Consider the following 16,508-nt stretch of genomic DNA (forward strand, 5'->3'; position numbering starts at 1 on the left):
TGTCGTGATTTCTGGTTAAAAGGTACTGGTACACCGCAGCGTGTTTGCGTACTTAATTGATTTCCATTTTTTTCACAACGAAAACGCGGCATTTTGAGCAGATGTGTTTGCAAAAAAGAGTTTCTATTCGTTTTTTTTGTTTGAAAGAACAAAATTACCTTTTTTAATTTCAATAAATAGTAGTTATTCTGTACAAAATCTTCCAAAACATGGCGTTTTCTTCGAAAATTCAAATTTATTTAGAAAAATTTAGAAAACTGGAACTGTGACAGTTAAAAATTGTGTTTCTTAATGAACATTTAATTGGCATGATTAATTCGTTTTTGATATATTTGTATTTATTCTATCAATTTTTCTCTCAAAGGATTATTTTCAGACTGAAAATGGATCAAATGTTAGTTGAAGAGCTTGAATCCGATATTACCGCTGCCAGAGACAAACTGAGGAGTATTGATGACAAAGTGACTACTTTGAATGGGAGGTTTGTATTGATTTCTTCTTTTTTTCAATTCAGAACTTGGAATTTCAGACCACCACGTCAGCGCATTTCATACAACGAGGAACCAGAAGAAGCTCCACTGAGAAACGTTGGCCGTGATGCTTTTGGACTGAAAGATGAAGCTAGTGCATGGAATACACGGAAGGAAATCGAAGCTCCTGGTGGGGTCCGTAAGAGGATCAGGTTTGTAAAAATCGGACTTGTAGAAGCGTGATTTAAATTAATATATGTTCAGCGTCGGTGATAGAACAGATCGCAGAACTGGTGGCCGGCAAAGCTTTGACAATCAAAAACGCCAACGCCCAGATTATTTGGAGAACGAGGCGGACGAGGAAGAATATGGAAAACGCCAGAAAAGAACAATCCAGTCGACTGTTGTCATGCCAGCTCTTGATTCAAAAGGAAGAGAAGAAAAAATTGAAAAATTGAAAGAAACTGAGAATAAAGACAGTAAACAGAGAAATCGTCGTCTATTTTCTAATCTGATAATGGGAACTTTGAGTTCTTTCAAAAAGACTGAAAAGAAAACTACTCAGCAAGAAAAGCAAGAAGAAGTTGAGAAAAAGCTTGAAGAAACCAAGAAGAAGGATTTCGAATCGGTAAGGTTAAAAAAATGAAAGTTTAAAAATTTAGTTTTTTTCAGAGAAAAGAAGAGAAACACGATCTCCTCAACAAACGACGCGAGCAGGAGAAGGAACTGAAAAGTCTTCAGCGAAAGAAAGCATTGATCCAGTACGCCGAACACCATGCCAATCAATTAAAGCTTATGAAGGGCTGGATAAAGACTACGACAAGCCCACATATTTTCTGGCAACCGGTCAAGCATACCGTTCGATCGTTGGAGTTGAAGCAAGCCACGGAGAGACAACTCGATGGTTAGTTGAAACTAAATTTTTATTAATGATTTAAATTATATTAAAATTTTATGTTAAAAAATTACAACATCACGAGTCGAATTTCGCATTTCAAAAGCGATGCCCGAAATAACGAAATTTCATAATGACTCGAAGCATTTTCAAAAATCTTGTATGATGGCCAAAATTTCAAAAACAACCAGGTTTTGCTAAAATCTGAAATTTGGGCAACTTGCCCTTGTCACAGAAGCTGAAATTCAGTTAAAACACTTTTGTGGTCTTCCTTTCTGAATTTTGTAGTCGCTTCCTCGTATTTTGGCTCTACATTTTTCAATGAAAACACTGCTCTTTGGAGAATTTAATCGTTTTCTATTCATTTTTCTGTAAAAATTGTTTTAAATCAGTTTTCAGTACAAAACACTTTTCCATTTTATTAACTGATTTAAGCTTTTTTTAACAGAAAAAAATGACACAATTCGCCAAATGTTAATTATTTTTATTGCAAACTGGAAGGAAAATGAACGAGCAATTATGTCGAAAAAGTTGAAAAAAATTTTTTTTGCACTCTGAGACACATCCGAATAAATCCGTGCGCCTTTAATTAGGCATGCCAAGATCTCGTGATATTATTACGATAATAAAAACATTAACTTTTGACTATTTATAAAATATAAATATTCTTTTTTGTAGATCAAATTGCGGATCGCGAAGAACAACTGAAAAAGGATCTCGAAGATCGAGTGAGACAAATATCTGAAGAACGTGGTGATCACAAGCAAGACGAAGACGATGAATACGAGGAAGAAGACGAGAAGAATGAGAACGAGGATATTGTAGTTGTTCTAAAAACTGAGGATGATGTGAAGGCAGAAGATGATGAGGAAAAGGAAGATGATATTGATGTCCATGTGGAGCTTGATTGATTGGTTGTGAGGTTTCAGGTACCGACTGTGCTGTGTGTCAATGCGAAGCTTTCAAATGGTCATCGTATTTTTTATTTTTAATGAAATTCAGGTATCTCCGTGAAAGTGTAAGTTTTTGTAACACCTTAATCTCCTCGTTCTCCAAAATAATTACTCTCTTCTCTTTTCACAAGTTTTAAATTGGTTATTTTTGCTGTTTTGTTCTTTTTTGACCGTTCTTTTGATCTGTCTATTTTGTTCGCGACAGATAAAAAAATAATAAATATTTATTCTAGCAAAGTCTTTGAAAGGAGAAATCTGAGAAAATTGAGATCAATCTAATACTCGTCATTGTCAGGGGTTTGATGAAATGATGATGAATTGGTCACAACTTTTTTGAGGGAAAAAATGGCTATGAAACAACTAGATTAAGGTATGTGGCGGTGTATGGTTGTTGGATACAAGTGGTGTATTTTCCATATTCTTCCGTTGCGTTGGTCCATTGGAATTTCGAACCGGAGCATGTTTTACCTGAAAGTTTGAAATACACGAATGCCTCCCCTAGAATATTTTACTTACATGCTGAGCAACTTGATCCATTGAGAGCACTCCTCGTCTTTTCTTGGGCATCTTTGAACGAGCTTGTGTATGGGAATAGAACATGGCGAAGTTAGAGACGATGACCTTGAAATTAAAATTCAAAACTGGCAACATTAATTTGAATAATAAATGGAAAACATACTGGAACTGGCAAAGCGATTGTCAATACACCAGCGAGAGCACAAATCGAACCAATCAGGCGGCCCAGATATGTATGAGGTGTTATGTCACCATAGCCAATTGTTGTCATTGTGACGATCTGGAAATTGGAATTTTGTTCTGATGTTTCATTTTTACAAGGAAAGGTTTCATTTTACTTTCAGAATTTGTAACAAGAAATATTACGAGAATGTAAAATTCAGAGAATGCGTATTGCACAACATATTTGACGCGAAAAATATCTCGCAGCGAAAACTACAGTAAATCTTTAAATGTCTACTGTAACATGTTATTATAACACTGATGTCAATTTACAGGCTGCACTTTCGAAACGAATTTCTTTTCTAATTGTGACAACGATATTTAATTTTCCTCCTATTTTTCGTTGTTTTTTTACAATGTTTCATCAGAAAAAAAAAGTGAAAAACAATGCGACAGTAGTCATTTAAAGAACTACTGTAGTTTTCGGTGCGAGATATTCTGCGCGTCAAATATGTTGCGCAATACGCATCCTCAAAACGTAGTGTTCCCGTAATACGTTATTTCCAGACATTTAATTGTTTTTTAAAGAATGTTTAGAAGTGGGCACGCAGTACAGAAATTTTTTGGAAACTATAAAAAATAGTTTTGAAAAATTGAATCATTCATCCAACTCAAAAAATAAAAAAAAGGAGAAAGGTACTTTCAAAATATTGAGTTCAAAATTTAAAGGGCTTAACGTGAGTATAAATAGACATTCTCAACTTACCGCCCACCACAATCCAATCGGAATTGACACAAATTGATTATCTTCATTACTTTCCACCCGTTCTGCATAATACACCAGTGATGCAAATACAACAACTCCCAATACCAAAAAGAATACAAGTAGCATCAATTCCTTTGCTGATGCTCGGAAGGTGTGCATCAAAATCTTGAGTCCCGAATTATGATGAGTCAATTTGAAAAGTCTCATAATACGAATGATGGAGAAGAACTCAAGATCTGCAGTTGCTCCAAACATGCTTGATAATAAATCAATGTAGAATGTCAAAGTGGCAACAATGTCGATAATGTTCACAGGTGCACGAAGATATTCAAAACGAGATGGACATGAAGAGAATCTTGCCAGAATTTCAATCGTGAACCAAATGTTACATATTGTTTCTATGTACTGAAAAGTATAAGGAATATTAAATATTCAATCTTTCTGTATACTGTACCATAAAAGTTGGATGAGGCCTAGAATTGGCCTTATCAATGTTTATCTGTGCAGGATGTATTCGTGAAGATGTACTCCGATGATTCCGCGAAAAGTTTCCAAATGGAGCTAATTCAGGGATCCTCAAACCAGGATGGGTTTTCAGACAGAAAACAATGATGGCTGTTATCAGAAAAAATACAGAAATAGCTGCTATAAATTGTGCTGATCTAGATGAATTTGGTTCATCGAAAAGCCTCCAAATCCGAGGTTTGATCTTCTGCCAGGCACTGAGACTATCATTATGATAGTCATCCTCCCAACCAAATCGTTTGTACAGTTCCTGAAAATTTCGAGTTTTAATTTTGCCAATCGTGACTTTTTTAGACCAAGCCTATTGTCAAATTGGTAAAAAATAGAATTTTTCTGACTATCTGAGAGATATCTGGCACCAATATTTACTTCTATAATAGTTACTTTAAAATCTGAAGTATAGCGAGTTTGAAACCTCGAAAAATTTGAAGTATTCCTATTATAGTGTTTTTTTTTTGAAATTTTGAAGCTTCATTTTAAACTTTAAAATGAAGCTTCAAAATTTCAAAAAAAACTATAATAGGAACACTTCAAATTTAAAACTGTGCCTTTAAAATTTAAAGGCACGGTTTTTTTCTCGGTGGGTCTCGCCACGATCTCATTCGATTACTTTTTACTCCACAATGTGCAGACATAGCAACCAAATTCACGTTGTACTTAGTATGCCGGTTTTTTTTTGATTAGGAGTCGCAAAAACTTTTATATTGCTTTGTAAAATGAATCATAATGGATAAAAAATGTTCTAAAATTCTGCATTTTTCTCTTGTTATACAAAAAGCTTACAGGTCCTTCTGTTTGATCAACTTCAATATCCAACTCGTCTAATGTTTTGAGCACATCTTGTGTATCTCTTGTACCAGATAATGTCATCCAACAGCATGGTTCGCATTCATTTGAATCAAGTCCCCAATACTAAAAAATAATGTATTTTCTTATCTTTTAACAATTATCTTCTTACCTTTAACTCCTCTTCAAATAATGGTCCACACACGTCAAGAGGATAATGCAATTTGCCCGTTCTTAAACTCAAAAAAATTATCGAAAATGCGATTTGTGCCTTGTTACCTATAATAATTTAGTATTTGCGCAAAAACTCCGGGATGTCTATCGAAAAAATACTCGTTTAAAACTGGATCATAATTGGCCAAATTTGTAGTCAACCGGGATAGTCTGAATAAAAAAAATCATGCTAGAAAGAAATATGGAATAATTGTTACTTTACCGTGTAGCTGGAATTTTCTTAAGCGTATGCTTATAGGTTTCGTGTCGAACACCACCCACGTTGAGTATGATCCGGTATTCACTGTCCATGACAGTCTGTCTGTAATTATTAGAAAATTGTTTCTGTAAGCAAATGAAAAAAAAACAACGTTAACTGACTAGTGAGCAATGTATAATTGATGTTTTTTTGGATTTCAAAAACCAAGTTTTTCAGTCAGGCCTACTAGTTAACTTTTAAGCCTTTCACTAGACGTAATTCAGTATGTTGTATATCCTTCGAAGGACGCTTAATCTCAGCTAAATATACAGAAAGTGATATCAAACTTAGAAAGCTGTTGTTGAGAAAGCAAGACGTACATAAAAATGCACATAAGCCCGAACATAATGACGGAAAACATATCACTTTGGAGTCGACTACGGTAGGAGGAGGGGGATGTTCACAAAAGTTATCCGTAATGCATCTAAATCGTAAATTTGTAAGTTTGTTTCTGGTGGCTCAAGAGATCTGGCACAAAAGCAGCATCTGGAGCGTGATGAATTGTTGTGTTGAGACCGGATAATAACAATCATAAAAGCGTGCCACCAGAGCAGAGAATGAAGGGCCAGAGGAGCAGTCTTATTTTTTGCCGCAGCCGACGCCACACAACCAACACCACCCCAGTTGGAGCCATATCTCCTATGTCTCTCCCGTCCCACCCTTCTTGCTTCCATTGTTCCCGCTCTTGTATGTTTGTGGTCCCTTCCGCTTCCTCATTAAAATTTGATCACATACGCCAAAATGAGAGACAAGACGAAAGGAGAGGCGTCGTGAGATGTATAGTTACAGATAGTTGTTAAGATTGGGAGGCTCGGTACTCGTGAAAAAGTTCCGAAAATTTTGAATTGATATGGGTAAAATAAGTTTTCTGCATTTTTCTAGTATCACTACAAAGGTTTTGAGGAAATTCTTCTAGGTAAATCCACAAAACTGCTAATTTCAGTGTGCATATCATTTTAGAGCAAAAATTTATTTTTAAATGTAGAAAAACATCTATTCGATTTGAAAAAAAAGAAGTTTGAAGTTAACCTATAATATCAAAAATATCCACAGTTAGTTTAGAAAGTAAGTTGTACGGATACTTATTGCGAGGCAGATTCCCAAGTTTACAATTTCAACAATAAACTTTCGACAATAAAACAAAAATAAATTTATTTTAGTTCTTTTGGAGGTCACGTTTTAAAAACAATTTTTTTTAAACCTACAGATTTATTTTAATAAAAATGCTCTATTAGAAAACGATTCAAATTTAAGAAAATGATTTTCATGGATAAATATTTGTTTACATTATACTCTTATAAACTCACATAACAACTCAAAACATATTTTTTGGTCGATCTTGATTATGAACATTTTTTGAGTAAGCTATTTTTCTTCGGATAATGTATAATTTTATAATTTCCTACGTCACTATTTCTATAGATTTTTGAATATGACTCCATGTGGTTCTTTGTATTTTTTCGCTCTGATCAGCTATATTTATTAAATTCTATTTTTTATTACAAAATACACCGTAAAATTGTATCAACCAGATAGAGGTGTTCAATGTTTTTGCCGGATTGTTTTTCACATTCCAAAAATACAATTAACTTCCGAAATCAGAAAACTACAATTGTACGCCTTTTGGTCTGGAAACGATTGCATTATCATTACTAAACATTTTGGCAAGAAAAAACGAAACGTTGAACTTATAAACCCCACACCCAAATACCACAAAGAAAGTCCAAATAGTCTCAAAACACGAAAAGCAAGTACCTATTGAAATTTTGATTCAAAGCAAGCAAAGCGAGAGGGAAATGTGACCGAAAATATTTCAAATCCACATTTTTCCCCAGCAACAGCCAGCTAATTCACTTTTTGTTGACTTTTCTAGCAAAAGAACTCGGTCACCTAGAAACAGTTGGACAGAAAAAGCGAACATCAACAAATTATTTTTTTGAATTGTCAAAAGTGTTGCGATGGCGGTGAAAATAGACATTCCAACAAGTGGATGATGAGCCGATCCTCTGCAGAGCAAAAAGAGAGATGAGACGAAATAAAGAGAGATTATCGTTCACGGGTAATTTGATATGTTTTGTCACATACTCTAGATTGCAGGACAACGAAATAGAGAGTAGGAAGAGGACTTCGAGAAAGGAGGAAAAAGAACAAGAAGTAGTAGTAGAAGAAGAAGGTGGTACATGGATCATGATGAGACACACAGGACACGGACAGAGAAGACTCGGCTTAATGTACGTAATTATCGATGGTGCCAACTGAAGAAAAAGGAAAAGAGTTACTTCTTGTTAGACAATTAGATGCTTGAGTTATCTTGAAAAATTTTTTGTTCATTTATATATTTTTTAGATTTCGTATCGTTTCAGGCTATTTTGATTATAATCAGTTATTCCTAATGTAAGAAAATACTCCGTTTTTTTTTGAAATTTAGCTGTGTAGCTGTTCTTCGATTTGTTTTACTCTAATTTTGGAAGAACTGGCAACTTTTTCCAACAATGCGGTTTTTTTTGAGTGATTTTAAGAATTGCTGCAGGTTTGAATGTTCTAGAATGTTCAAATACAAAAATTGAAACGCATTTAAAATTTTGAAACCAATTTTGAGTTATCTCCACTTTTTGACTGAGATTTATAACAATTTAACAAAATTTTTGCAAAATTGATTTGCAAAGTTTGAATTTTTAGGACTATACGAGCGGTTTCAAATCATTTCCCTACTCTCAATACTCCATCTTCAAATAAGAAGTTCAGATTAAAATTATATTTCTGTCCAAAGAAGTGCCTTTCTAGATTTAGTTCCAATTTTCGAGAATATTTGTGACTTGGGGTAAACAAATGATTTTTGTTGAGCAAGATTGTAACTGGTGCTGTGGCTCATATGGAGATATCATCAGAAAATACAATTTGGGTGGCCGCATTGGAGTGTGAAAAAAGGAAAAAGAGAGGAAGAGAAATAGAGAGACAGAGAGGGAGAGAATAGTGGAAAAACCGAATCATGAAGAATTTGTATGAAAAGTGAGAAGGTCAGCAGCAAATTGAGAATCTGACACTACTAGATTAGACGAAAAAGCAAAACATAGGAAATAACGTGCAGTAAGAACGAAAATTAGAATCTGAAGAAGCATTTTTTATAAGAACCTAATAGTAAGATTTTCAAGATCTCGAAGATTTTCAAGCGATACTTCCGGGCGAAAAAAGAAAATACTTGTGAGCAAATATTTATATTCATGGCTACATTTAGAATCTCTCCTAGATTCACCTCCACCCTCACTAGTCTTCCATCCCATTAATTGCTGCTCATCAAAGGACACGGAAATGTACTTTGTCACTTCTCTTTTGGAAGGTGTCGACTGAAAAAAAAAGAATGCGCATGACGAGAGTGCGGGAAAGAAAGAATAAAGGAAATGAAGGAGATGTGGGCCACCGAGGAAAGGAAGCAGTTGGTGCAAAAATGAGTGGACACACCGGATTATTACCCTTTTATTATTATTGTTATTCCAGATATTTTTGAAGAAAATGGTTTATTACTTTTGTCAGGGTAGAAGCTAAGAAAAATAAGATTTACGCGAGCAAGTTGTTAGAAAGCATCGGGGTTAAAAATCCAGCTGTAAAAAATGTTTTGAAGTTTAGATTTTAAATAGTCCAAGTTTAAGAGGTTCTTATAAAACTTTTAGAAAAATAACTGTAATTTATAACACCTTGTAAAACTATGTACCGTGTTTTCTATATTAGTATTGCAGCCCTAGGAGCAAATCGAAAGTTAGTGTTGCGCCCTCTAATACACTGACTTGTTGTAAGATCAGCCGTATTTTGCAGAAATCTTGGTAAAATTTATGAGTTTTCAGATAACGATAAACCGGTTCAGATAACTCATCGTGGGAAATAATGGTTAAAAAAATCCAAAGTATTATTTACAGTGACACATTATAATAAAAAATTATGAATTTTAAAATTGTTAAGCAAAATTCACTCAACTAGCTCACAACACTACAAACACAATTACGAACACGGCATGCAAGTTTTTAAGCCGAAAATCTAGAGTTCACAATTTTTGAATGCTGTCGCCCATTTTAGACTCACAATGATTGGCAAAAAAAGGACAATGAGCTTTGTAACCTGCCCTTTTCTCAATTTAATTTTTATTCTCTCATCTTCTTTTTTTGCAGAGAGAGAGAGAGCATCAGTATATCTAATTCATTTTCACTTTTTTTCCACTGCTCCCATTCATTTTGCAAATTGCTTTTTCATTTTTTGTTGAAATTTCTTCCTGTTTGAAACACTTACCCAAATGCGGTCGACGGACTTGTTCCATTATTGTTCCGTCGTCGAATTGACATTGACGGGGGGACGATCCAAAAATACTAAATCAAGAAGAAATGAAAAAGAGCAGAAATTGAAACGAAGAATATTTCGATCAAGAATGAAAAATTGAAGTTGTGAGACATGAAAATCAACGAAAAAACTAGGAAAAGGTGTCCTGGCAACAATTCGGAAAGAGGCCTCCGGCGACGGCAATAAATGAGAAAGCAACAAACAAGGCTTTTCAAAAAAAGTTTCTTTCTTGTGTCACCCCATTTTCTGACAAAATAACTGGGAGATTTTTTTTTAAAGGAAATGCAAAATGCAAAATATTTGTTCAAAGTTGAATCTGTCATTCGGCATTTTGCAAAATGTGTTCAAGCTATAATTTTTGTAAAATGGAAAAATTGAACGTCTGAGTTTCGATAATTGTTTTAGTGGTCAGATGCTGTTTCACAGGATATCAATTTCAGTGTCTCAGAACACTTTTGCTATTAAAAGTTGATATATTTTGAGGAAAATTCCCGGAAACGGGGGAAATGTTTTACCAGGCAAGTTTTAGGTTTATTGAAAAAGCAAGTTAGAATTTTAACCTACAGAGAACAATTTTTTAGTAACATCTTCACTTCTAATTTTATAATCTTTTACCGTATATCTTCTATTAGTTTGGCCTCCCTATTAGACTGGCACTCCCTATTAGTATTGCCCTTCAAAGACCTTCCGAAAATTAGTATTGCATTCCCTATTAGTGTTGCACTCCCTAATAGTCTTGCACCTACTTTTTTTTGGTGCAAACCCTCCTTACTAATTTTAAGATTTTAATAACATTTTTTGAATATTTTGCAACAATTTATAAGAAAATTTTTATGAGATTGAAGTTATTGTACCTTTTTGTTGCAATTTCAATCAAATTTTCTATATTTCCAAATTAAAGTTGGAGTTTTTTCAAGTAAATACTAGTAAGCCCCAACACAGAAAAATGTTCTGAAAAATAGTATTTCACTCCCTATTAGTCTTGCACTCCCTAATAGTATTGCAAGCGGGAAGACCTTCGAAAAATAGTATTGCAGCCATATTAATAGAAGAAATACGGTAAATTTTTAAACTTTGGAAACGAACGAGAAAACGTCGAAACTTTTAGCTTGAGGTTATCATTTTCAGTCGAGGTTTTGAAGAATACTAATTTTTTGTTAAATTTATTTCTATAGACAAAAATAATAAAAAAATATTGCTTAATTTCCCAAAACGAAAGTTCAATTTAATGCAAAATCAAAAACAAGCTTGAACATAGCGATACATTTTAATAATCAGCTAATAAAATTTTTATTTTGGAAGTGACTGCGAATAACAAAAGTGCAAGAGAGTGTTGAATATGTATATATCATATTAATTTGTCAACTAGTCTCAAAAAATATCTTATTATCAAAATTATGACGTTTTTATGACAGCAAAGTACGTGGGAAACTTTAAAACTAGAAAGCAAGCACCTAAAAATATATGTGAATTAAAATGAACAGTGATCTTAAAGCGGAAAAAGAGAAAACCGAGAACTGAGATATATCTAATGAATCGAGTAAAATGTATAATTTGGGTGGGTTTCAGTTGACAAATTCTTAGATGAGAAGGATGTATCAGTGCTTTCACCAAAAAAAGAATGAAAGAAGAGGAGGAGCAAGCGGTGGAGATATGTGTGCGAATGTGAATGTGAATAAATTTGATTAATTGGCACGAGAAAGTCAGCTATTCGGTCGCCATCGTCGCAAGCACTTCAGATCAAAACGGACACGGAGAAGAGCTGGAAGTGACAAGCACTTTTGGAAATGTACTTTTCTGTTTCTTTACTTTTATTTTCTTCATTGAGAGTTTCGAAAAGCTGGAGACATAGAAAACAGTAAATTGATTGATATACAGGTATGCAATTGTTTTACAGGATTCGTCTTTATTTATAGTTGATTGTTAGTTGGCAAATGATTAGTTCAAGAAAGTTAACAATTTTTGTTTCTGAAATTATTTTATAGCATCAGCTTAAAGTTCAACTTATCACTCAACAATTTCATAGACCTACTGGAATCTGAAAAACGTTTTTTAATTACCAAAGTGGTATACACTAAAACTGTAATTTTTTGAAATTTTCAAAAATAATTTCGACAAAAAGATTTGTAAACTAAACTTCAAAAATGATCGTCAAATTTATTTTCATTTTTTTCGGGATGTTTTGAGTGGCATTTAGAAAATGACGCTGAAGCAAAATATTTGACAAATTTCGAAAATAATCCATGTTTTTTTTTCCAGAGAAACTAAACTGCATAAAAGCTTTACTATGAAAAATATAGGCAGTTATATAATTTAGACTTCTCAATATGATTTAAAGTGAGAAACTACATTCTGAAATTTGGAATTTTTGGAAATATAGAAATGAACAGGTATTATTTAAAAAACTAAGCTTTTTCAAAAAAATTTGTGTTACTTTTTCGTGAAATTTAGTTTGCAACACAAGTTAGTTTAATTTTGCAAAAAAAAAAGAAAAAAGAAAGCAAATTTTTTGTTTGAAGTGAGATGAGGAAAAGAAGCATGTAGAAATTAATTTCAAATATTGCTCTTGTCCGCCTTTGGCCTCTAATTTTCAACGCCAGACTATATTTTCAGTATTTTTTTTCCTTGAGCCGTTCTTTTTTCAGAGGTTCCCCATACTGACCCGAATACTAATCTTGTTTTTTTTCATTCTTTTTTCCAGCACTTTTCAGCTGTTTGGATATGATGAAAATTTGATGGTGATGAAGCAAAAACAGAAGAAACAGGAAAACGAGTTTTCTAAAAATCTCGTAGGGAAATAATTTGATAAAAGAAAGTTATACAACTGACAAAGGGAAAAACAAAAGAGAAATATATATATAAATGAGGTTATAGAGTTATCTCACGAGGTTCAATTAGCATACTGATTGCTTTTGGCAACATACAAATGCGTGAGAAGTATGAACAAAAACAAGTAAGAGAATAGGAAAACATCAAGAAATATAAACAAAAGAACGGGTCAATCAACTTGATGATTACTTGTGTGCAGTAGAGGTGAAATCCGATATTTTCAGACAACGGTGCGAGAACGTTTTTCAGTGAAAACTACAAAAATTTGTCAGAAATATTTTGGAAAGTTGTTGCGTGCAAAATCACAATGTGCAACAGGAATTCATTACTCAAGTATGTTTTATTGCACCTTTATGAGAATTTGAAAATAGAAAATTGATAAATTGTGTTGGTTTCAAATCCGAGAAGAATTACGTTTTCTGGCGATTGCCAAAATATAAATTATCCTAGGCACAATTTTCAATTTTCTGAATGAAAGATAACTTTAGCGGTTTATGTCATTTTGCACTTAAAAATTGAACATTTTTCCACGAAATACACTGTAATAAAATTCGCTGAAATTCTCTTGCACCTAATTTTTTGAATTCATGTAACTCAGCCAAAATTGTGAGTTCAGATTTAAATCTACGTTGGTTTTGTTCAATTTCAAAATTAATTAATGACGGCTAGCAGAACTTTCAAAAATTGAACAATGCAAGAATTTATATAGCCGAAGTTATATTCCAAAATTTTGGTTAACATAAATCAAAAATATGATATTAACAAATTTTATACACTTTTACAGCAATGTAATAAAATCTGATACGATTTTTTATACGTGTATGTCATGCAAGTTTAATCAAAATAGAGAAGTGTCTATGTAGAAAACAGGGAAAGCATGTCTAAACTCGAAAATATTGTTTCAGAAGTTGTAGTAGTACTTGAAAGTTTCTTGTTTAAAACGGCTCAGCTGCTAAGAAATCCAGAGAATGCTGTTTTGTTTTGGCTATTTAGAGAAGAATGCAAAAAGATGAAAATAATACAGTTTTTGAACTTACGTATTCTCTTTGTGGGATGTCATAAGATTTGAAGAAAAAAGAAAATAGAAAAAAGAACGAGAATAGAAATCTTTTGTGAACAAAAAAGCAACATTAAATTGTATTTAATTAAATAGTTTCGATAGGAATCCTCCACCCCCAGAGGACCATAGGACATCCAGAAACGAGTTAAACTTTTGGCCAACAACGACGGAGAATTAAACGACTTCGGAGGACCGGAGCCCGCCACGAGCGGTCAGACAATTCACAAAATATCTTTTTTCTTCTTCAAAATTGAGAGAACGAAAGAGAGAAGGAAGAAGTGAAGCGGAAGACTACGAAACAATCAGTGAAAGATTTTGGTTGGAAAAGAGCTTCACAAGGGCTTACTCATCACTTATGCAGCTACCATTTCCTTGGGAAAACAGCGAGGTTTCAAACTCAGAATTTTAAATTTGATGACCTTGAGAAAAGGACACACTTACCGGTTTTAAATCTGCAGTTGCTAAATGTACAGAGGACTTGCAAACCAAAAATTGTGAACTCTAATTTCTGTTTGTTTTTTTCGTTTTCGAAATTTTTTAATACTTCGAACTTTTTGAAGATTGCTTACCTGCGAGTTTTTATCATGCTTTTCAAGTTTGCCGCTTGAAGTGATATGACAAAGAAAAACGTTGCAGGCTGGGTTACGCGCGATTTAAATTTCAGCTGTCATTCTTAAACTTTACATATTCTGGCAAGGTATTTATATATTAAAAGACCAATTCGCCTAATTCTACTTGAGAGTATTCACTGTGGAGCTACAAAAAAATTCCAAAAGTAAATAAAGTTGTCGAAAAACGGTTTTTAAAAATTTGCAAAGAGATTCATTTGAATCTGTTTATGTTGTTCAGAAATATCCGAATCTTTAAAACAACTTTTCTCAAATTAAAAAACAAATGATTGTTTTTTCCCTTGCAAAATTGCAACAATGAACGCCATTACGTGACTTTTTGCGAAGAAACATGACTTTTTGCTAATTCACATAAAAATTTCAATGAATATTTTCTAGTTTAAAAAATAATCGTATCTTGCAAGGTTTTATCAGGCTATATTATAACAATTATGATTTCTCTTTCAAATCTTGATATTAAAGTTCTTGTCAGCAATCATCACAACATATTATAGTTACAATAATCAATTGATCATGCATTAAAAAACTCACCTCCTTATTTTTTTCCAATTTTAACAATAGTTTTGGAAAAGGAGACCAGCAAATTGGTTCGGTTGGCGCCGAAAAAACAAAGGCAGAGTTAGCGTTGGAACGTGTCAATTGTGTGTGCAGAGAGTATGAATATCGGAACCAAATAATAACAAATTCAATTGCTTGGCACCACAACCATGACGTGTAGAATAGGTTTTAGTTGTTGAGACGAGAAGAAGCACCGAACGAACGATTTTGCATATTTGACCTTGTTACCTCTCCTTATGGGAAAAGGAAATTCAATGAGTGGGACAACAAGTAGGGAATAAAAGAGCTCCCGATTTCATGAATAAAACCGAACAGAATGTGACAAATTGTAGGTCTCACGGAGTCGAACGGAAAACAGGAAAGAGCGCGAATATAGGCGTGCAAAGATTTCAGAGATGCATTACGTTTTCCGCCGTTTCATTAAACGAATGGGAGTCAAAAACTGAAAGATTGGTATCATCTCATCGATGAAATTGACAGAAAATATTCCACACGAGTAAGCTTCCCAAAACTAGAAATAGTTACTATATTTTACATTCTGATAATAGATTTTCCAATTAAAATTTTAATAATTTATTCTTTATTGATTACATTACTCAAAAACATAATTATCCCCGACCACGAGAGCTTTTTAAAACTTTGACCAAGCCGGACTGCTTATCAACTGCCGACCGGCAATTCTACAAAATCAGCTAGTGATGCTCTCTCTTTAATTAAAATTAGTAGTTTTAAAAGAAAGAAAAAATGTTTTCACCATCTGAAAATAACGTTTGTTTGATTTGGAACAACTGAAAAAGAACTCAAAAAACTAAGTAAGTAGGTTTTTTCCTGCAATTTTCAGCTTTTACACAATTTTGAGCACTTCTTCAGTTGTTTCAAATGAAACAAACTATATTTTCAGATAACGAAACAATTGTTTATACCTATGTTGTACTTTTTTGATTTTTTTACCAATAGGAATGCGTAAAGCATTTTTTTAAAGAAAAAGTCAGTCTAAAATCACAAAAAATTGAAAACTTCAATGAGGAATGATCTTTCGAATTTTATGAATTTTATGTTCGTTGATGTTTTCTTCTCAAAACTGATTTCTTAACTGTCTTATGTTCAAATCGAACACATCCAGACGTGTTCCTTATTCAACTAATCGTCATTATCCAGTTTCAGCAATGAAGTGTAATAGAGGGTGAAAAAGGCAACATCTTCGACCCGGTTATCATCATCAGCAACCCTCTTGTTTCTTTATCACCTCTATTTCTTCATTTGCCAGTGTAATGCACTTTTTCATCGATGGGCCACCGCCGACGGATCACGGCATCCGTGGCATGCATTCCTATCTCTTCAAGGATTCCCTTCCTCTTTCCACCCGCCAATAATCAACAACTTAATTTCTATTCAGACCGTACCTGTTGTTCACCTCATCCCGATTGATCTTGTCGCCAATTATCATTTTGTTTAGTTGTGTGTTGGGGAGATGGCTATACCTGAGAATTTGAATATTATGAGGGCAATGATAACGAAGAAAGGAACACATATGGAAAAAGATATAAAATACATTGAATAT

At 33.5% G+C, this 16,508-nt stretch overlaps 2 protein-coding genes and 4 non-coding genes across 8 annotated transcripts; 3 read left to right on the top strand and 3 right to left on the bottom strand.

Moving 5' to 3' along the window:
• The first annotated feature begins 376 nt into the window (after window positions 1–376).
• Window positions 377–2,547, top strand: pnn-1 (Pinin/SDK/MemA protein domain-containing protein). The gene is made up of 5 exons (NM_073846.7): window positions 377–481; window positions 530–682; window positions 735–1,098; window positions 1,143–1,374; window positions 2,044–2,547. Exons 1-5 carry the CDS (start codon window positions 384–386, stop codon window positions 2,274–2,276), a joined length of 1,080 nt encoding a protein of 359 aa, NP_506247.1. The 5' UTR covers window positions 377–383; the 3' UTR covers window positions 2,277–2,547.
• shw-3 (BTB domain-containing protein) lies at window positions 2,528–16,428 on the bottom strand (the record flags this gene model as incomplete). Of its 3 annotated transcripts, none has more annotated exons than NM_001380791.1 (10): window positions 2,528–2,786; window positions 2,835–2,939; window positions 2,998–3,114; window positions 3,763–4,167; window positions 4,217–4,537; window positions 5,071–5,199; window positions 5,246–5,306; window positions 5,353–5,457; window positions 5,510–5,608; window positions 16,351–16,428. In NM_001380791.1, 9 exons carry the CDS (start codon window positions 5,596–5,598, stop codon window positions 2,679–2,681), a joined length of 1,440 nt encoding a protein of 479 aa, NP_001366842.1. The 3 variants fall into 3 exon arrangements, with proteins under 3 accessions (NP_001366842.1, NP_001368707.1, NP_001355445.1); NM_001380790.1 differs by having other exon boundaries at window positions 2,679–2,786; window positions 16,351–16,394; NM_001368471.3 differs by lacking the exon at window positions 16,351–16,428 and adding an exon at window positions 9,824–9,876 and having other exon boundaries at window positions 2,679–2,786.
• On the top strand, window positions 3,427–3,576 carry R186.10. Its single transcript, NR_069832.1, has one exon. It is a non-coding gene; the product is annotated as an Unclassified non-coding RNA R186.10 (non-coding RNA).
• R186.13 lies at window positions 4,850–4,999 on the top strand. The gene has a single exon (NR_069833.1). It is a non-coding gene; the product is annotated as an Unclassified non-coding RNA R186.13 (non-coding RNA).
• On the bottom strand, window positions 12,866–12,920 carry R186.14. Its single transcript, NR_069834.1, has one exon. It is a non-coding gene; the product is annotated as an Unclassified non-coding RNA R186.14 (non-coding RNA).
• Window positions 15,036–15,094, bottom strand: R186.12. Its single transcript, NR_069835.1, has one exon. It is a non-coding gene; the product is annotated as an Unclassified non-coding RNA R186.12 (non-coding RNA).
• Window positions 16,429–16,508: the final 80 nt, after the last annotated feature.

The sequence above is a fragment of the Caenorhabditis elegans genome, chromosome V, assembly GCF_000002985.6.
Source record: "Caenorhabditis elegans chromosome V".
Taxonomy (NCBI): domain Eukaryota; kingdom Metazoa; phylum Nematoda; class Chromadorea; order Rhabditida; family Rhabditidae; genus Caenorhabditis; species Caenorhabditis elegans.